The following is a 25,469-nucleotide window of genomic DNA, read 5'->3' as shown; positions in this document are numbered from 1 at the left end:
TGACATTTAGGCAGCCAACTTTAAACAAAACATGTCCCATTCCTGGTCCTCCATGATTATGGTAGACTCAAATGCCATGGTAATGGATGGTGTTGGGAGAATCAATTTACAAAACCTGTGCAAATTCACAGATGTTCAGGCAAAAAGCTGTCAAAGGTACTAAAAATTCAAACTATGGGGACATGCTGGCAGAGGAGAGAGTTCAGGAGATAATCCATTATCATTACTGAATTTTCTTATTTGACTATAAATGACCAATCCACAATATGTAAGTTTAACATCAGTTAAAAAGGTTATATTTAGGTACCCTCAGAGAGGCACTTAAATGAAGTCTAAGATTGGTCCATGGAAAAGAAGACATACCAGTACTTGCTAGAATAAACTTTTGGAGCTTACAAAACAGAAAAATGGAAGCTATTATTATTGCAGCTATTATTAATGGTAACAATAATACACTCATAAAATACGAAGGTCTTTCCTGTGGTACTTAATGGTTGGGATCACCAGTGCCAGAACCAGCCTGTGAAGAATAATTTTTTCTATTTTAAAATCATAAAAGCTTTCCAACTTGGCATGCAAGCCTGAAGCGTGGTTAGGGACGAGATAAAATTACTCTGTCTTCAAAGTACCCCCGTATCTGTAATGGGCTGAAATTACAGGAACTCTTGGTATGACAGTTTGGGGGAGCTGTACACAATCAGGGAGTACTGGCTGACGTTATGAATCATAGAATCATTTAGGTTTGAAAAGACCCTTAAGTTCAACAAGTCCAACATAAAGCTGCTACGTTATCTAATCCTTTGGGGATATGGACTCTAGCTTCATCTGTGAGGGCTATACAATGTCATCCAAAAGGTCTGTAAGCATTAATGGTTATCCACTCTGAAGTGACACCTTTGTCCCCAGGATTGGCTATCACAGAGAAATCCACTATACTGGCTGAAGAAAGGGGTCTCTCCATGAGGAAAAAACCCCCAAGTGGCCAAGAAGTCAGACTCCAAGTCAAACTTCCACTTGTTTAAGCAAAGCAAGGGGTTACCTGCCAAAGACGTGTTGCTGACTATTTTGAAGAAGGGACTAGAGAGACTTAGCATTGCAAACCATGGATAGAGGAGAAAGGGAAGGCAGAAGAAAAGGTGCTTTTGTGGCAGTTTGTGCCAATCTTAATTATCAAAATGCCACCCCATGTAGCTGAAGAAATAAACCTGCTGCTCCCAGAGTGCTCTCTACCACAACCACACACCAAATACTGCTCATTGAATATAAACCTGGTGTAGCATGGCTTTAACTTGATGCATCTCAACATGGATCCTTCTAAATGATCCCAAAGTGCACATGGCAGGTGACCAGTATGATTCAAAGCTGGCAACTAGTCAGTCCTTGATATCCTACGACTGAGGAACAGCCTCAGCATTGCACCAGTCTGAGCATCTGAGACTTCCAGTTGCCCAAAGGGACACGAGTGATTATATTAGAGAGACCTGTAGGCAATCTGTCCCTTCTGAAGGCCTATGGTAGCAAAGAAGTACTCTTTAAGACCCAACAGAATTAGTTTTAGGACAGAAACAGTCAGAGAAGAAATACAATTCTTGATTGTTGTTGCTCTTGTGGCAGTGTTGCACTGAAGCCCTACCGAAGGTGCAGGCCACTGAACTACATGCAGTAGACACACGAGAAGAGACAGTGGCTGTCAAGAGAATTTTGCAGTCTAAATTACAGAATATATTCAATTAAATTATTCAATTTTAACCACTTGCCCCCTTCCCTCCTGGAGCCAATCCCAGCTTTTCTGTTAAACACATCTCTCAGCGTTTTAAGTTGTATACAGCAAAGCAATGCAAGGCAGGGAAGCTAAGAATGTGCTTGTACTGGTTATGTTCCTTTTCCTGGAAAATGTGAACCGAATGAAAAACATTCCTTGGAGAAGATCCCTGCCCCTCTAGGGTGGACAGAGAAGATGACTTCATAGGGGCTGTTCTCATTCTAATTCGTCTGAGTCTCAGGCCACACAAACTATAAATTTTTTCAGTGCACTGAGGTCTGCTGAGATGCTGGCATTTCCTCCTCCTCATTTACATGGTCTTCCCATAATCTAGCACTGAGACAAGCTGAACTGCATAAGGACTCCCTGCCAATGCCACTTGGGGCTTGCTTACGGAAGACCTCTGGAGAGTGATGGGAGGTGCTCCCTGCCCTTCTCCTCTGCCTATGAAAGGGCTGAGTGTGCTACTTCTGCAGAACTGAGCATTCCTGCCAGCCCATAAATCAAGTGACCAAACTCCATCCCAATCTCTGATCCACTGCAAAAAAGCCCCATACTCTGCCTTTACAGCACACACAGGGCAAAGAGCTGTATTTCATCAACTGAAGCCCTAATATAAGAGGAGAGTCGTTAACTCCTGGAAAAAAACCAAAACAAAACAACAAAAAAACAACCAACCTTACTGGTTCTGAAGCTTGGCTTCCCCATGTTTACACCAAATGACTTGTTGAACTTCATTATATACAAAGTATTTCCATAGATCAGAGGCAGGGAGACCTGTGCAGCTAACATAAAATAAATTACCACCCCGTGATAAATGGTTCTATTAGCAATCCAGATTGTTAAACTCAGATACAACAGGATGAAGGGAGCACTGCCCCATTCATTCTCCCTGCGGCAGATACTGAGTTGTAAATAGGTTATTTTGTGTGTAAATAACACATTAAAACTCAGCATTAGCTGTGTCTTTTGATAGAGAGGAAATTGTTCCAAATAAATAATTTCGGACAGGAATGTAAAATAAGCCAGATTTAATAGTGCATGCCTGCTGTAGCCGTGTTAAACATGACTAAAATGATAAACCCCAGAATATACTAATAGTAAACTATGCTCTGACATCAAAGTAATGAGGCTGTATTTTTACCCAGCTTTAGAAATGCTAAAATTAGTCTTGACAGAGCCAGACATGAGAAAAATGTTTCAAACATAAACACCATCAATTTGGGAACTTGGTGTTTGTGTCATACAGAGGGTGGGGTGGAGAGGGAAAGGTGCATTCTGGGCCTTGTTAAAGTCAGGCAGTTAGCATTTAGGAGAATTTGTATTTAATTTTTATTACAAGATGAGAAACCCATCTTCCTAAATATCTCTGCCTTTGAAAGAGTGGCTCATCTAAATTTCCCTTCCAGCCACGTGTCTGGGGCTTCCTTGTGCATGCAGGCACGGAGGACGTTGCAGTGCCAGCCTGGAGGACACAACCCAGTCTCACTCATGTGGTGCTCTGCTCCAAAGCCTCCTCTCCCCTATGCAGCAATATGCACTTTTGCATTCAGCAAAAGGGTTCTCTAAACTCAAAATGTTATGAGTTGCCCTTCCAAAAGTGGACACATCAAAACTGAGAGCCTCTTCTGCAGATTTGACTTGTCTATAGCTCCTACATACTGTTATTTATAAATAGTTTCCATCTCAGTCACACATACATATGTGCCCCTGCTGAAACAGAAAAGAGGAGCTTTGACTCCCTGGTCAACATGATTTATGGAAAAACAGAAAATTAGGAGGCACTTCCCTGATGTCATTTCTGTGAGGCCAATTTCTGAACATCTGATCAATGAGTTACTATAAAAAAACTGTCACAGAAGATCCCTAAAACAGCAGCTTCAGAAGAGTAAAAATATGGGATGCAGATTGTTTGTACAAAAGGGCTCTTCTCCCCTGCCAGCATCAACAATATCGATCTCTTTTCCTACAGCTGTTCCTGCTAACCATTTGTTAGAGGCTGGAAACATTTGGGACAAATATCCAAAGCATGGGAACTAGAAATGGAGATGGAACATATTACCTTATGATAATGTAGTCTAAATAATAATATAACTAAATAGTATTCTTCAATTATTTATCTAATATTCAGTTTGTTGTTTCAATTACCTTAATTATAAATAAAACCTTATGAATCTATTCATTTCTACAAGTGAAAAAGAAAGCCTTACGATCTGAGAAACATGCAAAACATGATGTGTTGGCACTCCATCTGTGTGACTCAGTAGAATAAAGGAGAAGAAATGTGTTGTGAATTACATTTGTTTGGCTCTTGAGAGCAGCTTGGTGATCTGCAGCGCTAGCTGAGCCTCACTGCCACTTTCTCATATGCTAGTACAAAGAATAAAACCTCTGCAATAAATGAAATCAAGAGTTTGTCTTGGATGAGAATAAAGACTTGTTTGTATGGCCCCAAAGCAGGGTGGGGAGCTCAGAGGCTCACCCTTTAAAACTGATCCCCTCCTAGAGCTGAACTTCCTAATTAATCTCCAAGCTTTGTTTGCTTTCTTCTGTAAAAATATGAGCATAAAAATGTGTATTTCTGGCCTATTATGAGTAATTGCTCTAGTTTAGGGAATCAAGTGTTATATTACCATGAATACCATGTAAGTACAGTCTCTAACCAATCTCTTTGTTATCACTTGCTAAATCATATCTTGCAGTTAACTTGTGTTAGAAGAAAACTTTGTATTAATTCTTCTACTTACAAGCACATGCACAAGCATGCTGCTCCCTTCCAGGAGCCTGCATTATGTCTCAAATCAGAGTTCAAAGGAAAGCCCTCTGAACCACAAGAGCATATGCATCACCTGCAGAGTCCTGGGGCCAATGTCCGATCACACACTGCTTCGCTGCTGGCCATTTTGGGTCATTTATGAACACTTCTCTTCACAGCATGACACAGATTTCACTCTTTACATCTCATTACACAATGCTTTCATCACAATTCTCCTGACATCTTCAAACAGTCCTCAACTTACTTTTCCACTTCCTCATAATAAAAGCAGAAATACTGAGCCCGTAAATAATTTTTTTTTCCAAAGGTGAGAGAACACTGCTAACAGGACATTTTATACTGGACGTTTAAAAACCAATTAGGTCTCCAGGGATGCCAAATGAGCTGATGGACGCTCTACCTCGGGGCATCCTCATTTCCACTATCATCTGATCTCTGGAAACGTGGTGACTGCTTCCTTGGTGGAGGCACTCCCAAGGAAAATGGCAAATGGGGAGAAGGCACTTATGAATAAACAGCACATCTATGAGTTGTAAGTTTTAGCACATGCTTGGACTATGTTGGTGCCAATCAACCCTTCAGGTCTGCCAGTCACTGAGATGATACCTCAAGTGTGCTGCCTCAGTAGTTCCTACAGCCTTTGCTTCTTCAATAGCGATCTGCTGGGGGATGGCAAACTTCTGCATGCTGCTGTCTCTGCCTTTTCCCTATTTCTGCTCCCTGGCAAGCTTTCCTTTCTGCTACTTTGTGTAGTGCTCATGATGAAGGTGCCTCAGACCCATCCAGCGACATGAAACCGTCTTTCCCTTCGAACAACTCTGTAAAACATTTTCTGATCCTTTTTAAGAAAAACTTTCTTTTTGCTAATAAAAACTAACAAAGTTCATCAAACACATGAACTAATCTGACAGATTATAATCTAGCCACTGCTACTTTATTCTGTGCATCTGAATCTGAGTCACAAAGGTTATGAAAAAGGAGGAGAGATATAGCAGATTTAAGCAATTTGGGTTGGAAAGTATCTTCAAAACTCAGCCAACAAAAAACTCAAACTCTCCAGCCGAGCTGGGTAGGAAACAGAAGAGCTCTCTAAAGAGTTGTTCTGTTCTCCTGGGGTGATGAAAAACCACCCTGCAGTGAAGGAAGGGGAGGGGAAAGGTTCATTTTGAGGTAGACTCTGGCCAGCAATAACGTATATTTTAGAGAGGAAAAAAAAAAGCTGCCTGCAAAGTTTACACAGCTGGGATGTCTCTTGTCACATCCAAACTGGTGCAGCCCCTTCTAAGTTTGTCTCCTTATACCCTGTCCAGAGAGGACACCCGGTCCTCAGCAAGAGCAGTTGCAGTGCCTCGCCCAGCAGGCACAGCCTTGCCCACAGCTGTGCCACCCTGATGGGCCCTGGCACCAATTTAGAGATTCACCAGCACACGTGTGCCAAAGAGGGATGTGGGTTTTGCCTGCCACAGCGAGCAAGAGCAGGCAGGAGCAACATCCCTGTATTTCCCCCTGCACACCCACCAATAATGGCTCCATGCCCACAGGTGTCCACAAGAGCTTCACAGTTGACTCCAAGAGCAGCAAGACCAAAATCTTGCATAAAACACTGATGAAAAAAGAAATCAGGATCTGGGCTGTTTCTGGCATTAACAGGAATGGCTCAAGTGGGGGCTTTTCTTTGTGAACATTCTTGCATTAGGTCTGGACATCCCCAAATTCCTCCCTAATCATGAAATCTCATCAGCAATTACTAAAGACTGTGCAGTCTGTTTAACTCATTAGCAGGATCACAGCTGGCACACAACACCCCTCCAGACCATGGTAACAGGGTGCTCTCCTTCGCCAGCCAGCCTCACCAGCCATTCTTTACCTCCACCATGGAGGAGTGGAGGGCCCCATGCTGCCACCACCTTGCAGCACCAGTCAGATGGTGGCAACCACAGATGGGATGCCCCAACTCCCCAACGGCCACCTCTCACCACTCATCCTGTCCCTCACCCCGGCCCAGGTCTCTGGGACTGGCCGTGACCGGTCTCGGTGCAGTGGCGTTTGGATGCTGCACAGTGACACAGCTTCCCGTCCCTCTGACCCCCGACGGCCAAGAACCCCAATAAACTCAGTGTGTTCACAGGAAGACAGATGCCACTATACTTATTAAATTCTTACAGTCTAATGAAAAACACCCCTGCTGCTTTCAAATTGTGGAAAACATAAAGTACCTCCTTGTGCCACTGCTGCTCCTGCAGCTGCTAAAGGTGTGGGTTTCTTCCCCGTCTCTGTAAAGCCATTCCCCTCCAGAACGGCACCTTTCCCTTCTTTTTTCCCAGCAGCCGTTGAAGCAGAGGTTTCCATCTTAGACGGGCATCTTCCACCTCAGGAACCCTACAGGACATAAAACAAAACCGGATTCTGGTCACCACTCATAAAACAGGCAAAATCAGCTCCACGAGGAAGCGGCCGATGGTTCAGCAGAGCTCAAAAGTAAATGCTGAGCAACAAGAATTCCCAGGTTTCTAACTCTAGTGGCACGGCCACTACAGTAGTCACAGGCACAAAGGGCACAGCCATGTGAAGGGACAGGTGTTCTCACAGACCTGAAAGGATCAGGATCAAAAAGCAAATTTTCCCCACATAAACTTGGGCTACACAATAAAGCTTATGGGTCCAAAGGGCTTTCCAGGATTACAGGACAGATGAGATGCAAAAATTTATCATGTCTAAACCCCATTTGTCCATCCTATACATGATCTAGCCCATCATAAGAAAAAATTCAGTCAGCTAAAAATTCCCAATATAATACAGATAAACATCCATTTAAGGTGGTTTTTTTTTACTCTCCCAGATCTGGCTCATACACTGTGTGCTGTTTTGGAATCAGTGTCCTGATCAGAACTTCTCCACAATGGCTACAGATAAGTCACAGCAGGTCTGCCAGAGCTCATCCAGTTCTCACCGGTGAGGAGTAATAGCCATGATTCCTCTCACTCCCAAAAAGTTCTATTCTGACCAGTTGCAACTGAAAACCAGCTACAGCATTACCCCCATTAAAAAATGGTGAAATAAGTTCTGTGAAAGATCCACAGAACAAGACACCAAAGCACAAATAACCTGGTTTTCTAAACTTAGGTGGATGAAACAGAGCAGCTCCTGAAGTTTGTTAGCTTGACCGTTTGTTCTGCATCATTCAGACTTAGCTGCTCTCTCAAAAGCAAACGTGAGTATCCCCAAGAGGCATGCTTTGTTTCTGAATGCAAATACTTTTGTTTGCCCCATTTTAACTAGTTTTATTTCACATGTCTCCACCTGACTCCTGCTTTCACAGAACCCGCACAGCTACCTGGCACTGGCCTCAGGCTGGTCTTGGGAAAACCCACTGCTAATTCCTCCTTTCCTTTCTAATTTTAATGCAGATCTGCAATTTTTCACATGCAAATTTTCAAATGCAAATTTTTCAGCTCCTGAGATACTCTGGAGCACACTGACTGTTTACCTCACTAGAATTAATGGGATCAGGAAAAAAAATCTCTGGGAAACCAGAAAACTTTTTTGTGTGTGTAGGTAGTTTTATTGCCACTATGCCAGCTCAAACTTCTCTCCCTTTGCTCTAGAGGACTAATTGACTCCTGAACATCTTGGATGAAGAAGTTAAAACTTTTAAAACTCTCCTAAAAACTTCAAAGCACAATGATTTCAGGAACTCCCACCCTTGCTGGCACCCCAGAGGGACCTGGTGCATGGTGGATGTGGCAGCTCTGGCAGAATGGTGTCCCACCAAGGCTGTGTGCTGTGACCCGACCAGCTCATCCCAGGAGCCTCCAGGCATGGTTCGCATTAATGGCACAACTAAGTGGTGGATCTGCGGTCACAGTTTGCAGCTGTAAACTGCGAAGCTTCCATTGGAAATGACAGGACCCACAATTACAGGCTTTACTGATGACACAAGGCTCCCCTGAATACCAAGGTGGCCCCTCAAGGTCCTGCCCCGGCATGTGCTGGGGCTTGATGGTAAACATGGGATGGGCTCCTGGGGGCCAGGACTTTACAGAGGTTTAATCCAGGAATCAGGTTGGGTTACAGACCACGTATGAAATAAATACACTCGAACTGGAGGAGTATTTGACCTAGGTCTGACAGCCTGGGCTTCTGTTCGTTAAGCAAATAAACTTCAGAGGCTCTATTACTAGCCCCCCACCTGTTTCTTCTTAGTCCCTCCTTTCAAGGCTTTGCACTTTTGTTTGAAACCAGACGCTGTCCCTCGCACCCCCATCCCCCCTTCCCTGGTTACCCTGACCCTGGGGGCAGCCCCAGGGGTGAGGGATCTTCCTTGGGGCACTGCAGAGCTCAGCAGCCAGCAAGGGGAAGGAAGGAACTAGTAACAGAAATTGCTCTGTGAAAAATGCAGGTTAGAGCCATGCTTTTTTCTTCCAGAGAGGTGCCTGAAGCAAAATCTCTAAATCCCTGCCACAGACACCTCAGTAGGGACTGGTTTTTTAGATGTGTAATTTATCCAACTGGAATGCGACAGGAGATCAGGCCCATCTTTGAAAATCTGGTCTTTACAGGTGTATTAATTATGAATTTAAAAAAATATTCCAGTGCTTATAGTAAGTGGTTGTATTAAACAGGTAAATCCTCAAATACTGGATTAGAAAAAAAATAAATAATGCAATTTCTCTAATCTCACAGGATTTAGCGCAGTAAGTCTAAAATTATTTTTGCTTCGTAAAGGTGCCTGGGGCGCAGCGAGCTAACTATGAGGTTCCAAACTTTTCCCCAGCTCAGCAGCAACCAAAAGTCATTCTCCTTCCACAGCTCCCCACAACCAGAGCTCATCATCCCAGCCTAGGAGGACACAAGCATCCTTCCCACCAGATTTTGCTCTGCTCAGCACCTTCACCCACAGACTGGAACAGAGATGAGTGAGCAAAGGAGCACCAACACTGATTTCATATTCCACCTTCTGCAGTTTCACAGACAATGGCTGAGAGCTGGTGACCAGCACACTTCCCAGCGGTGCTTTGGTGCAATGTGTGATCAGGACACACTGATGGAACTCTGGAGATTTAGGTTCCCATCATGGATCTGCTACAGTCTTCTCTGTGTCCCTGGGCAAAAAGCTTAACTCCTCTCTTGCAGCTACTTTCCACAGCCATAAAATAGGAAATAGTACTTTGCCCTATTTGCAAAGTGCTTTGAGATCCTTGGAGGCACAAGGCTATGGAAGTGTTTTTATTACCAGTATAAGAAGATATATTGGTGGAGGCAGTCAATCCACACTATCCAGGAGCACAATATCCATTTTTTAAGCAATACATACTTTGCTTTCTGTTCGATGCTAAACTTTTTCTGCTGCTCTGTGCCACACAGAATTTATAAATTCAATGACAGATTAATCTTAGCAGCGAGCCATTTGGCATGAAAAAGGGTTTCACAGGGAGCTTGCTTTTTCCTGTAAAGAGCATGCATTTAGGAGTGACTATACACAGAAAGACCCTATGCACTTATTCAAGCACAACTCTCTGCCCTCCGTCATTACTCAGAATTAGAAACCAGAATGGATTACTCAGATTGTTCCTAAGGTTTGTAGCTTTCTCTGCAGGAGGAGGGTTGGGTAATTGATTTTGACACTAATACCAGCACTATTCATATGCCCTGTAATATAATTCTGCAGTGACACTAAAAAGGCAGCCATCTGAGATCTGAACAAGGAAAGTGCTATATGATTTGCCCTAGACAACCCCAGCTATTTTAACAGCTGTGTTGTATATTAAAAGGGAGAAATCCCAACAGAATTAAAAACAACAAAGTCACATTTGCCTTTGAGGGAAAACAAGAAGCTGTAAACTTTCCTAATAAAACAATCCCTCCCGCTAAGTGCTTGAGGAATGGTCAGAAGTGCTCCCAAAATGCTTGTCTCTTTTGGAGGGCTTCGGCCTGAGCAGGACTGCTAGCAAGCATAGGAATGAACACACACTCATCAGCCACAGCCCCCCCACACCCCTTTTTTGAAAAGGCATTATTTTCGTCTTCAGGAAGGAAACCTCCTCTTTCATCGGGAAACCTCCTTCTCTTCCCCTAGACAGGGTAAGGAACATTTTTTTTTTTTTCTGTGAAAAATGAATGACCAATTTTAGCCATCTCTGCTCAAAGCTAAGTAGCACCAGGGGAGTGAGCCTCTGGCAGAGGGCAGGGGCTGCCAGTAGCATTGTGACACAAGTCAAATCCTTATTGTCACCTTCAAGCCTGGCAGCTCCACGGAAGGGGCAAAAAGGGGTCCAAACTATGCTTCCAGAAGCTACCTTGACAGGATACAAGTCCAACATTGCTGGCTCCTGGCAAGACAAGTAGGAGCTGGGATAACCAAGGGCAGCCTTTGCACAGCTCTCACCAGGTTTGTTCTCACACAACCACAGGGAGATAGTTGATCAGTTCTGCCACATCACCCCCCATGTAGGTACAATCCTAGGCTTGACAATTATTCCTGGCATGCTGCTTTAGTTAAGATAAACAAAGAGATACTCCCATCATCTCTTCTTTTGCAGTGGGCTGTGTCATACAGTTAAAGCCTTCTGAATACATGATCTACTTATGAAATTCAGTGTGAGCCAACTGTTCTGAACATTGGCTTAATACAGTGGCTGCTGTGATGCTTTTCAGTCTCCCAGGGTTTGAGCCAAATTATGTTCTCAATTACAGGGAAGTAGCAGCAGTTAACCCGATGAAGTCATAGGCTCTATACCACAGCAAAACTTGACCCCTCTATTTTCTTTTATATCAGCAACAGCTTCAAATTACTAAAGAAAGTTTTCTCTGTCCACATGCCACTACTAAATGTTAGGACTATCCAAACATGCTATCTGTTGCTGAAGGACCTACAAGTGTTTACAGAATATCAATCTCAGGTAAAAGCAGCATAAATACTAATTCAGAACTAATCACTTTCGGGATCCTCTTAACACAAGGTTTCCTATCTTAACAGTTCTTAGAAATGATCTTCTTGGGCCAATCCTACAGGGTTGATTACACATGGAAATTAGAGCTGTACACTGGGGCATGCATGAATAGCAGTCACTGTCTCAGGGCCGCTCCTGCCCCTTCCCCTTGAGAAATCTTCTGTGGTGGGTCCCTACCAGCTTCTGGGAGACATCATGGGGAGAGAGGAAAGGAAGCAGAGACAAATCTGTGCTGACAGAAGCAGTGTTAGGAGGGCACAGAGCTTCTCAGGGCTTATTCCACTTTTCTACCCCCTTCCCCAGCTCCTGCTTAGAGAAGAGTGATACCAGGCTGCCAAAGGGAGGGAGGAGGGAGCTGTGCTGACTTTCAGCAGAGAGACAGAAACACACTCAAGTTCTGCCCACCCAACCCCAAACGTAAGGATAAAATTGCTAAGAAAGCTGGGTGTTAACAAGGCTTCCACAAGCAGTTCCAGCCCATGGCAAAAGTTGCATCACTCAAAAAAATGAAAAGAAAAAAAGAGAAAAAAAGAGAGAGACAAAAAAACCCAGTAGAGTTGGCAACACTGCAATAGTTATACAGGTTCTGGAATGTACAAAGGCTGAAATCAGAGACTTAGAATCTCTTTTGAACTTCAAAAACAACAAGTCTCTTCAAATCACTCCGTTAATTGGCTTTAAATTAGACTTCTAAGTTTAATGAACAAATCTTTTGCGTACGGCATGAAACGGATACGCTTCTAGATTAACTTCCTGATCAACACCATCTGCCATTTCCATATGGCAACAGCAAACCAAAAGCATAAGGAAGAAGCCACTCTGTATTACTGTGAGGGGTCAAAGGGCACCCAGGACTGCCTGGTGCTTGGCAGTGTTTCTCTGTTCTGTAATAACATCACCTCCAACCAGCTCCAGAGGTTCCAGGGATATTCCAGGCATAACTCTGTCTGGGGAGGCAAAAATAGGAAAAATGCAGGGTGCGAAGGAGGCATGAGGGAGGGATGTTTGCAAGGATGACTTGATGGATGTGGAAAGAGCAGGGGGTTCCTCAAGGTGGAGAAGGGCCTAGAACACAAGAAACAAGCAGATAGAGGGATGAGCTTACAGACTTACTGAAGAGTATGAGTGAATGGAAGTACAGACACAAAGGTAAGCAATGGCAAATCATGTAGAAGGAGAGAAGGGAAGCACAGGAAAGAGGAAGAAACAGACTGCAGACAGAGCTGGTACCATGGGAGGTGGAGATCCATGCTCTACTGGGGCAGGGGAAGGCGGAACATGACATCTAACATGGCAGGGACAGGACAGGGTATAGAGGGAAGAGAGACAAAAAACATTAAGGGAATTCGCAGGGGGAAAAAAAAGTTGAGATGTAAGGGTCTCTGGTGGAAGAAATATGCCCTGAAGACAGCCTCAAAGAATGCAGACCTGCAGCATGGTCTATCACTCTTTGTAGATGGAGTACCTAGACTTTGTGCCTAGGCACACAAAGAATCTACTGCTTCACATGGTGCCAGGCAAAAGGAAACATATGCAATGAAACAATGTCAGATACACCTCAGAGTCACAAGTGTTGTGCCCCCTTACACCAACACTGATCACAGCAGCCTTCCACTTCCTTCAGCCTTCCTTCAAACAAGGACAGTGGAGTTAGTGGTGGCAGTAGAAATTATCATCATATGGAAGTATGATAGAATTATGATATATTTAAGTATTCAGCTACTTGCTCCACAACTAAAATTCAGCAGCTGGATGTTCCTTGGAGACCTTCCAGCAGGGGCCAGTCACTGATGGGTCCTGGACAGCAAAGGACTAATGCCGGTGCCTGCATTGGGGCACCCAGCACCCTGGTCCTTGTCAGGGCTGACAGATGTGGCAAAAGACCTGTGGGAGACATGGGTCCTTCAGGAATGTCAACAACAGGTCAGGCTATCCCAGGACATTCTGTGGCACCAGATGACAACACTGAGGCCACTCTATTGTAACATACATGAGATTTCCCTTTCTAAAGCCATTTACTTTCTGGGCTGCATTTACTGGAAAGGAGAAGGCATTGAATAAAGAAATGCACATTTCACCCATTCTTTAGGTTTAGCCTGCTCTTCTTATTTTGCACAAACACTAATGTCACTTTAATATAGCTGCATCATTACAAACAAGACAAATTTATAAAATACCAGACAAATTTGAATAGTTTCCCCACTTGGAGTATATTTTCAAGTTGCCAACCTTAAAGCCTTGAACAGAAATTATCTTTCAGGTGCTGGGTTATAAACAATTACAATACATCATCAAAACATACAAACAGACATAAAAGCTCAGATCCAGACACACAATCGGCATTGGTCCATGCCGAGACATGCAGGCTGGGGTACCTGACTTTCCCTCCTTTCCCTCAGAAGTTATCTTTGTTTCTTACTTTGGAAGAACTGAGAAGATGGAGGAGTGGGGGCTGGAGGGAAGAGCCTTTTGTGGTAGAACAGGAAAACAAAGTCGTGCTTGAACTTTTACAAAGCCAATCCTACATGTCTTATCATGAGAAAATTTCTACTAAGCAAATTCCAACACGCGAAAAACTGTCAAAGAAGATAATCAAGACACTCCTGCATTCAGAGTCTGCACTAACATGCTGCAAAAATATGGGAGGATGCCACCAGGTAAACAAAAATTGCTCAAAAGTGATGCGTCACCATTATAACTGGTCCCTGAATTTTCACCTGGGTTTTGTTTATTTGTTTGGTTTTGTTGCAAGAGTGAGAGAGTTGTGGCAAACCATTGTCTAAGTTTATTTTTTTGATGTAAGTCCAAAGAAGTTTTCAATTTCCTGTTATGGAATTTTCTGGGTTTTTTCAAAAACAAAACCAAAAAGACAAATATTACCTATGTGTGCACACATGTATCTAATGAAGAAGCATTGTTTTCATTTTAGGAAACCTTTGCCCACAAGAATAGGAAAAGGAAAAAAAAAAAAAAAGAAAGAAAGTGAAGAAACCAAAAAAAAAAAACCCTTCATCAAGTCTTCATGCTCCAACAAGAGCAGAAACTGCTAATAACTAACATGTCAGATAAAACATCTGTGGTGCTTGGCAGCTATACCAGAGTGGGTTACAGCTAAACAGGGTGGGTAAAAGACTGTATTAAGACTAGGGCAGAGGACCATTAAACTGTTTACAACAAAATTAGACTCTAATTGCAAACCAGTAATAATCTATTGACTTTTCATCAGGTTTATGAGTAAAAAATTCTAAGTAAATTGCACATACTATGAGAGGGGCAGGAACTCTGATTCTGAATAGAGATGTTCATGCAGATTCCACAGAAAAGATAAGGGTTAATGTGTGAGATCTGGCTAGCAGGAAAAGAGCTGCCTTGAAATCAGATTCAAGAGAGGTTTTGAGAAGTGAATGTTTTATTGGCTGGTGGTGACTAAAGGAGAATCCTCTCAGGGTTTCACTTCCGTGCTGCAGTAGTTTGGGCACTTTCAACTCTCATGAATGAAACCCCAAATACAAACCACATGCACTGAAGTTTAATGGGTTTGCTTTATGTAGGGGTGGGATGAGTAATATTGTCTTGTAGTGACTAGTCCATCCAGATGACATTGAACAGGCTCCAAAGCTTGGATAAGAAACCCCTCATTTGGCTCAAGAAATGAAAACTTTTATTTTGACCACTGAAAGATGAAGGACTGCATCCTTGCAAAAATCCCTATGGCAACTAGGTTCTTTCAGAACATGTTTAATTACAAAATTTTGGTTTATTTTTAAACATTCCAGTTCTGTTCATCAGCCTATTGAATCCTCCCTCTGGAGGCACACGTGTAAGTATGCAGAAGAGAAAAGCCTGGGAAGGAAACAAGAATGTAATTAAAAACAAAAAAGCAACACTTCAGTTGGCACGTTTTCCTCTGCAGAACACATACACCACACAAGCTGCTATTCCACACTTTATTCCACTCCACATATTGTCTTTATAAGACTACAGTTGCCAGCTGAGGGCAGGATGCAGACCACATAAAATGGTTGGCAGTTCATAAACATGAGAATGGAGAAAAATTCATCCAGATGAGAATGGGAGAAGAGTTTCTGAGAGGAACATAAGAGTATTTAGGGTTGGAAGGGACCTATGGAGGTCATCAAGTTCAGTCTTATGCTCACAACTAACAGAGCATCTGAAAACTCCAAAACGGCTGAAATATCTGACATTGCTGTAATAGGAGGGGTCAGAACGATACTGACCATGAACCACAACACAGCCTGGCCTTCAAGGACACAAACAAGCCGGTGAAGAAAAATTCAAGACCAAGAATCCTCGCAAGGAATTTTATATGTGGGAGAATGAAATGAATGCTTTGAACAGTACTCATTTCTGTGATCTGCAACTCAAGTTACAAGGCTATATATTTTTCAAAAATTTGACAAGTAAGTGGTGAATGGCAGAGCCCCTAAGTTTTCATCAGTGCAGGTCCATCTTCTACAGAGAAAAAGAGATGTGGCTGACTGTCATTTCAGTGGAAGGGAATAAGTCTTTCAGGAGACAGGCTGAAGTATTCAGGAGGGTATTAAGCTAATGACAAAAGACAAGGGTGAAAATGAGCACTCATTTAGCCAGAAATCAAGATGTCAAGACTAAAATTAATCAAGGTACCAAGGGACTCAAAGAGAAGAGATTCCTTAATTGTGTAGACTCTAATGCTACGAACTCGAGTAATAAACAAGAAGTGGAATAGCTCATTTAATACACAAATTAATCCTGACCAAGATTACTGAATCTGGTGGAAACATTCATATGATTGGAGAGCTACAATCATTTTGTGTATCAGTGACTGGAAACAAATACAGAGTCATGAAGTCTGTCAGTGACAAATGACTGTTGACATGATAAATAAAGATGATTGCTTTGTATCAGTGACATGCTCTCCATCCTTAGATGGGCTTTTATACAAAGATTATAGATTCTAAAGCAACCACATACAAGGCCACACATCTGGAGAATAATTGATTAAAATGAAGACTGTGTTTTGAGAAACACTGACTGGAGAAGACTTGAAGTTTTATGGTGGGCAAACAGTGGCTGACAAGCTCTATGGAAGTTGCCAGTATTAAAACAATTAAAGCAATGTGTGTTTGTCTACACAGAATTTGGGAGGTTATAATGCCTCTCTGCCTAACTCTGAATTGACTGTTAATGGAACAGTCCAAGTAGAGAGATGAAAACTGCAAAGGCTCCAGTGCTATACATGAGAAAAATGAAAGAGAGCTCAAAAAATGAAACAGAGGCACTTGCAGGATGACTTGATCAGTAATATTAATACGCATACAATCAGCAAAACTTTGATAACACATGCCTTTTGACAGAGGTAAGGGGCATGAAAAGAATCTATGGCTAAACCAACTACAGTTACCTAATAACAATTGCAAACACTAAGAGCTAGAAGATAAACTAGAGAAATTCAGATTAGAAACAAGGCTCCCAGTTTCAACAGAAAAGAACACTAGTCTCACACTGGTTCCAGCCTCTCTAGCATAGCAGAGCTAACATCTTGTTCAGATATTTTTCTAGAAGATTTGCTATAGTCTAAGACTCATCACAGGATGTGGATGGGTTTCAGTACAGGAAAGTACTTGATGGTGTTATGGAGAAACACCTCTGGTGGTGTCTAGATCAGCACCTTGATCCTCTGTGCACCTATGAATCAGTATGTTATTAATGGTTGACTTGCCATACCTTCACAGATCAAAACAGCTACATTTATAATGATTAAATTTTACCATGCCTGTCTCTACTGACAAGCAAACTCCAACTTCTCTATTTTTTTCTTTTGTGATAAGGACTTAGTCAGACTCAAGTAATAAACATCTCCCAGAGCACTGATAAACTCTCAGGTGTTTACGTCCTGCCAATGGCAATGATGCCGAGTGTACATTCCTTCACTATGCAGTTATGTCTACTCTGCTACAAGTATTTTGATGACTGAGACAGATTATAAAACCCCTCACCAACAGAATATCATACAATTTTCACTTTGTAGCCTACAAGAATTAACTTGGTTTGTTGATCTGGCAAGAAGATGCCATCATCAAAAAAGGAAAGAAACAACATTGTTATCTATTTCATTCTCCTGTTATAAAAGCTAAGGGGAAAACCTCCCTTCTCAACCCCAGCACTGGTGTCTCCACAGCCTACACGAGACTGGAGGTCTGGTCCTCTGCTGCCCTGCAGTGTCTGCTTCACATACAAAACAAGTTGGGTTGACGTGCCAGGACATCTCAGGTCCACAAAACTTACTGGAACAAAAGACAAGGCAGCAGTGAACCTTTAGCAAATGTCTGCAGGTTGCTATGGCTCAGAGGAAAAGTTCAGGAACCACGTTGTGCTTATGAGACTGCACAGTTGAAACAAGTGAAGCAGAAGAACTGTGTTTGGTGGTAACCAGGCCAGGGGCTGAGCACTGGAAACTTCATGTGCTCCTGTTGGGTCCCCACAGCTTTTCAGGGGCTGTAAGAGACTTTGGGGCAGTGACTGATGTGGCCACCAGACAATACACCCAAAAAAGATTCCTTTTACTATTTCATTACGTAAGATTCAAACCATTAAGGTCAGCCTCAGAAGACCCTGTAAATGTTTCCTTTAATTTGCTTTTGTTCCTTGATGCTATCTAATTTAAGACAAAACACAAAGGATTAATACAAATTCTTCAGGACAGAATTCTTTTATAGGAGTATGTGTGTATATACACACTCACATACATATTTTTTTAGTACTGCTAATTACAGTTATTATTTACCTTGCAGTTACTTACATTATTTCTGTTGCCTATTCATGCATAAATAATTATATTCTATCGCTGCATCTCTTTTTTTCTGCACATAAGCATGTTGAGTTCTTCCCAGAGAAAACAGTCAGAACAAGATAAGTCTTCTACCTCCTATCTACAACTCTCTCTCTGATCCTAAAGTTTAATCTCCTCTTTCCCTCTAATCACCTCACTCCTCCACAACCATCTTTTAAACCATGTCACAGCCACTTTTCTTACTCTCCTTGCCCTTTCTCTCCTTTTTCTGGTCTGCCTTGGTCTGCCTCTCTAAAAACAAAATCCCACTTGTGTCTGTAACTCTCATTCCATCTTCCTCCTCATTCACAGCTAAGCTGTATCCAATCTTCTGTACCCAGTTGCCTCTGGCATTTCTCTCCACTAAATCATACCTACATTTTACTCTCATATTGACATAGTTCAGACCCAATTCCCTCCAATCACACAGGAAATTCAATCTATCTCTAATATCTCTCATAGCAGTCTGGCCATGGTTATAAGGTAGCAATGCCATAGAGGTGGACAGCATAGCATCTCTGTTATTCAAGTTTGAAACCTAGGGTGGTCCTCAGGTTCCTCCAACCTCACTGTAAGATTTTGCCACTAGGCCACCTCTGACTCCTGCTTCTTCCTTCTGCATAATGTCTCAGAGTTTGGCACTTCCTTGAGCTTCCTGCCACTCACCTACACAGCTGAACTCAAAACACCAGCTTCTAAGCCATTCATTTTCATTTACAGCAAGTTCCTTTACATTGGCTCTAATGAGTACAAAGCTGATTTCACAGCCATTCAGAATGTGGGAGCAAAGAGCATTTTCCTAGCTTGTCACTTCGGTCCTGTCACTTTGCTTTACATCCTTTGATGGCATGCTCTTTTGTTTTGCCTCAACCATTGTCTCCTCTTTCAAAGCCTATCAAAGCCTACCACACTATGCTTTCAATCTCATTGGCTTTAGGAAGACTTCAGCAAATGCATATGCACTTGCTTCCATCAGGGCCTAAATATGTGTTCTTTGAGTGGGTTTGGCCATACAGACCAGAGAAATCTGTCCACTCCCAGTCTCATTCGTAACTAGTTTTCACCAGTGAAACTACTGACTCGGGCTGCCTTCTGTTCTATTACAGGTCTTCAAGATGAAAATCAGATCCTCTTGGAAAATTAGGAACAAACACATCTGTTCTGGTTTTAGAAGTACTAGGGTTCTACAGGTAACTGTAGTTCTCCTCCTGTAAGGAAATAATTACTTGCATAATTCATTTATCATAACTCATTTGTCCCTCACTAAAAGAAAGATCATACCTCCTATATACCCTTCCTCTGCATAACATATAGTGTCAGGGCACCTTGACATTCAAAGTTATACAACAGAAATACTGAAACACCTCTTCAAGTATTTGTTCTAATTGCTTTCATAACCTAGCACTGAAAACCCCATTAGCTTTTTCTCTACTGAAGAAATTAAACATATGTTCTTTCCCATCACTACAGTCATTTGTTTGAGCCCAGACTTTCATAGAACTGAAGGCACAGGGAGGGTGGACTTGTCACCAGCTATGGATGACCACACAATTTCTCGTCTCTAAACCATGTCCCATAGCTACCCAACATTTGGTACTACTCGGTCCTCTTGGGCTTTTCCCAGCCTTTCATGCATTGTTAGTGAAACTTTCTGTTTTGGAGCCAGTATCTCCACTGCAAACTCAGTTTCATAGGTTTATTGCTAACTTATAAAATGTTAATTAAAAACAACAGAGAAAAATGTATCTTTTGAAAACAAAAATTGTTGGACAGCCCCAAATCATTAGTGGCATACTGAGAAAACAGTAGATGTCTTCCCTCAGCACTCTTGCAGCCAAATATTGGTCTTTATTTAGTGAATATATCCAGGAAGATGCCTTCAGAGAAACAGACCTGAAGCTCGTGGTGAGTTGGCTTTTAATCACTGCACCCTGCTGAGATTTTTTGAGCAGAGGACTGGTAGCTGTGAACATTCATTAATGTTCAGGCCTTCCTTTGGCTGGTCAGTGTAACGATATAACATAGACCCAAAGCCACACGGCTTCTGCCCTGCATTTTGGTTGGGACCTGGACACAACCACTCATACCCTGCGTTATGCAGAAAACTCTTCCAGCTTTTACCAGACCTGTAGCCTTTCGGATTCCAGCCCCCAGAGCTACCCAACTGCACTGACAGCTAAAGGCATTTTTCAGGACCGTGAGAATTGGCAATCAAAGCAACAAACCGTCAGCAACTCCAGCACCACATGTAAATTATAGAGCATGCGAGACCTCAAAGCAAACAACATGGTGTGTAAATAACTTCAGGGAAAACACACGGAGGAAGAGATCTATTTGTTAGAGGAGTAAATGGTTCCTGTCTCTTCAGGTGCAATGGAGCAGACCTTGGCTCCCAGGACAGGTCCTCTGTGGAGAAAGAGGACAGCATGCTCTATTGTCCCACCCTGCTGCGCTACCATGACCTGCGTCTTTCCCAAGAATTGTGACTCTTGGTCACAATAAGCACAAAAATCTGTATATAATTAACTGCAGTACCTGCTTAGGAAGAGAGTAGTAATCTACAACCTCCTGAGAGATGCAATAAAATAAAGGCACAAAAAGTTTCTTTTGCTTCTGAAAAATCCAAGATACAGTTCCCTGGCATATCAAACCCTGCCACTGTGCAGCACTGCACAGGAAACCAGACACAGACACCAAAATAGCCCTAATTATTGCCCAGTCTCTTCTGCTGTTGTCAAAGTTGAGGGAAAAGTGACAATGAAAAATTTTTTGTAATGCAATTTTGCTGCTGTGAGACTACGTGATAATAGACAGATGACCAGACATACAGCTTGTCATTCAAATTCATATTAACACAGATCTAAAGGTTCTGGAAGTACTTTTTTTGCTATACATTCACTATAAAAGGAATTGAAATGACTACCTTCAAGAAGACACTGAAATTTATGTGGGGTAAATAGTATATGATAGTCCCATATGTCCAACACGAGACTTCTACTATGTACACATTTAACACATTTAATCCAATTTCCTTTGACTGAGACACTCCAAGTGTCCTGTTGATCAGCCCTCTACATCAACATCATCTTAACTTCCTCTGATCCCAGCAGAACACAGTACAATTGCTTTTCATGCCATCCTCGGAAAATTTCTCTGTTGTGTCTCCCTGGAAAGGGATTGCACCATCCAACTCCTTCTGCTCTGTAGTATCAATACTAATCCCCAACTCCTCAATAAAAGCAAACACACACTTTCACAGAGCTCTGTTCCCATGGCAGCTTTACTTTGCTAGTGATAACCAGAAAGGTGTGGAGGTTTCTAAAGAGTTACTCTATGCTAGCAGAGAAAATATGCACACCCAGGCACTTGCAGTCACTTCTCGCATCTAGTTTTGACTTTTATTGGTCTTGGGTCCTCTGAGAGATCAAAGTCTTACCTGTCCTGCCCTCTCACATTTATTTCTCTGACCCACAAAATCCCTCTGCTGTAGCTTCCAGCTTAAACTTTCACCTTAGACAGGACCCTCACTGAGAAAAAAAAATGCTCTCCAACACTCCAGTCATTCCCAAGGTTTCCTGATCTGCCAATAAAACCCTAGGGGTGATGCATCTCACCTTGAACAGTCAGCTCCTTTGTTCTGCAGAGGGAGCATCACCATTCTACATCCCCACAGGAGAGGCTGGAAAAATTCTCCTCACAGCTGTCCCAAGAAATTTCTACCTGTTTGGTGAACATTTGAAGTTTGGAGGTTGGTGATGCACTTCTCCACAAACACCAAAGTCATACCGTGAAGCAGCAATGACGCATCAAAAGCACAGACAGAATCCCCAAATTGTCACAGCACTGCCTCAGGACTGTCACGCCGCAACAGACAAATGGTCCCACTCATCCAACACCCTGTCTGTCAGCAATCAGTGATAGATTCTTCAGACTGAAATACAAACAGGTTATTTTCTTCACCTGGTATTAGAGCAAGGTAGCAGAGGGCAAGGATTTTGCAAGCTGGGGTAGTAGATGATCTCTTTGTGCTCTGCCAGGTGAAGTGAGAAACTGGAAAGGAATCTTTGCAGAAGGTGCTTATCTGTTCATAGGCAGAAAGTACTTAGAGATCCTCAGATCAAAGATGATACAGGAGCACAAGTTATTATCATTAGGGTTTCCCTAGATTTGAATACTGTAACCAGAAATACTATTACCTTATTGTAGAAATACCTCAATCTTTACTTCAACTTGCAGAACTACATGTTATTTTACTAAATGCACTATAAACATACTTCCACTTTTGAAGTTAATCACAATTGCCTTACAGGAGATTAATACCATAAAGCACTTTCACAGCTGACGTGTCTTTAAAAAAATTCCCAGAGTTAAACTTGCATAAATAATGTAAGTGACAAGGAATATAATTATTAAATGTTGTCATTTTGGAAGAAAATTAATTAGCGATAGCTGTAGCTGTCTTGTGTCTATTTAAGCAGTGTGCATCTCAATTAAAATTTAATTGCAACAGATTCAGTCACAGCAGGGAAAAGTGATGGAAATGAAAAGCAGTCCGATCCTATATTGCTGTCTACAAGAGAAAGTGCAGTAGAAGCTGTGGGGGAAGGGAAGAAGAGAGGCATGAAGGTAAGAAAGCACATCCACAGAGCCATGCTGCTGCCCAGTCAGGATGCACAGCTCCAGCGGGTGCTGTTTATTTCAAAAGCAGGAGACTGGTATCAGACACCGGCACCAACAGAAGCAAAACTAGCTGCTGTTGTAAGAGCTATTGCTTCGTGCCACAGTAGATGAGTTCACATACCCACTGGGGTATGAGAGATGGCATCATTCTCCATGTCACTGTGCCCTTTGCTTTCATCACCTCCTTGAAGATGTCCTGGAGAATCCCTAAAACCCTGATTAGGACCAAGTGATGCCTCCCTTAAGGAAGAACCAGAAAGATCTTGAAGATAAAGCCCTTCTGAAGCTCTTATACTAGAGGTACAAAGATTTGGGTTGAAGAGGAATAGTTCCCTTCAGGTAACTTGGAGAAGCAGCAAGGGTCGTGTGTGGCTTTCGACATCTTCTCTAACAGAGAAATAACATCAGTATGACTCAGGTATTGCCATCATTCACACGTGGAGCATTTTGGATGCCCATGACAAGACATTTTAAAGATATTATACATCCAGGAGGAGTCAGATACCTGGTCACTCTCTGCACATACAAGGTATTCCAGATTGTCGCTATGAAGTTCAGCAGTCAATGCACTATACTCTTTTAAAAATACTATCCCATGTCTTAACCAAAGTATAGAAAACTGCTTTTCCTCCAATGTTCATTTCTCAAGATTCAAGTTACCTACACCCTGCCTACTTAAATGAATAATTCACATCTCAGACAAAAGGGAGTATTGCTGCAAATGATATTGAAATGAAAAAAAGGTGCAGAGTCCTGAGCTCATTTATGACAAGTAAATAAAACAGAAAACAAAATGAGATGTTCTGGCCTTAAAACCTGAGCTAATTATAAAATACTTCCTGAGTATAACACTACTGAACCACATATATATTCTTGAAATACTTCTGTTAGGATTTATTCAGCTTCCAAATGAGAGGAATATATTCCCTCCAAAATCCCAGAGCACATTCTCAGTCAACCTGAAAAACAAGTTATATTGTTCCTGACTGACATCATAATTATAATGTAAATTTACAGTACTTGATCATTTTGTTGATGATGCTGAAGTCATAACAGAATCCAACTAATTTTCCTACCAGTATCCAACTCTGCCCAGTCATAAAAAATGTTGCTTCCTGCTATCAAAAATAGGGATAGCAACCTGAAATGGTATGTTCATATTAAGAACAGAGACAGCGATGATGATGATGATAATTGTAGTCAGAATAACAATACTGTCACAGTCTTACAATGCTACTAAGGTATAGGCATGATATAGCCATAGTGAAATTAGGATTTCATTAAAATTCTGTAATAATGATGTGGTTTTAGCTCAAATACACATAGTCTAACTACAGTTTCATTATCTTAGTCTTAGATCAAAAGTGAAAATATATGACATTCTGCAGTTATAACTCTGATAGAGCAAAATCCTTCCTGGTAGTGGCAAAAAAACCCACAAAAAACAAAACAAATGCAAAAAAACCCAAACCTAACCCAAAACAACATCATAACAAACAAACAAAACCAAAACCAAATCCACACACACAAAAAACACCAGAAAAACAAAACAAAACAAACAAACAAAAATAAATCAAAAAACCACAAAAAACACAACCCCCCAAAAACACAGCTCAGGAAGTTCAGGCTGGGTGTTCAGAAAAGTTTTCTCTAAGAAAGTCATGCCAGACCAGGTCACCCCCAAGAGGCTGAGACGTCTTGGAGGTTTGCAAGACTCCACTAGAGAAGCCACATCCAACTTGACCTGGTGTTGACAATGGTCCTCATTGGGGTTGGATGCTTGACTAGAACCCCCTCAGGTCTCTCTCACCTGAAATTTCTAGGATTCTTTGATTCTATGCAAGTGGAGTGGAGAAATCTCAATGCTCTGGAAGATCATCCAGTTAGCTAAGGATTCACTGCTGCTGCTGCTTGAAATGTTCAGCATCAACCAATTTCACAGTGCCTATTCCAAACATCACAGTCACCAAACTATGGGGAAGCTGCCACATTTACCATTGTGTCTTTTTGCTAAAACCAATCCCAGTTACCCTTGAAGTAATGTGAGAGAACCTGCAAAGGTGTAACTGATGATGAACAAGCTGAAACATGAATTCAAAATATTACTTCCTTCTTTAAAAGCAAAAAAAAAACAAAAACAAAAACAAACAAACAAAAAACCCACAAACTTTTCACTAGAGAAACATTTAACTTTTAAACAAGATAATCAACAACTTTTCTTCTGCAAAACAATCCAAATCTGGGAAAAAAAAAACCAACCCAACCAACCAACAAAAAACCCCTCAGCTTAACTGACAAAAGTCTACACTATTTTTTTTAAAGTTATCAGATGTTTTCTATCTCAGCATAGCTAAAGCCCAAAGAAAAGACAGCCTGTTCACTGGAACACAGCCTGATCTCACAGATCAAATGCAGAAAGCACGTGCCTCTCTGTTTACAGCACTCCCAGTTTATGTGTAAATTTCCCAA

General features: G+C 42.0%; 1 protein-coding gene across 1 annotated transcript in view; it reads right to left on the bottom strand.

Moving 5' to 3' along the window:
- Positions 1 to 25,469, bottom strand: part of GLI2 (GLI family zinc finger 2) — a 192,952-nt gene that overhangs the window by 136,147 nt on the left and 31,336 nt on the right. The window contains exon 2 of the mRNA XM_050340169.1: positions 6,755 to 6,917. Within this exon, the coding sequence (XP_050196126.1) occupies positions 6,755 to 6,887 (133 nt within the window). The 5' untranslated portion in view covers positions 6,888 to 6,917. The remainder of the gene's footprint in view (positions 1 to 6,754; positions 6,918 to 25,469) is intronic.

This window comes from Myiozetetes cayanensis, unplaced genomic scaffold (genome assembly GCF_022539395.1).
Source record: "Myiozetetes cayanensis isolate MyiCay16 unplaced genomic scaffold, myiCay2020 scf9, whole genome shotgun sequence".
Taxonomy (NCBI): Eukaryota; Metazoa; Chordata; class Aves; order Passeriformes; family Tyrannidae; genus Myiozetetes; species Myiozetetes cayanensis.
Note: the sequence above shows the minus strand (reverse complement) of the source record. Positions and strands in the feature narration are given on the sequence as shown.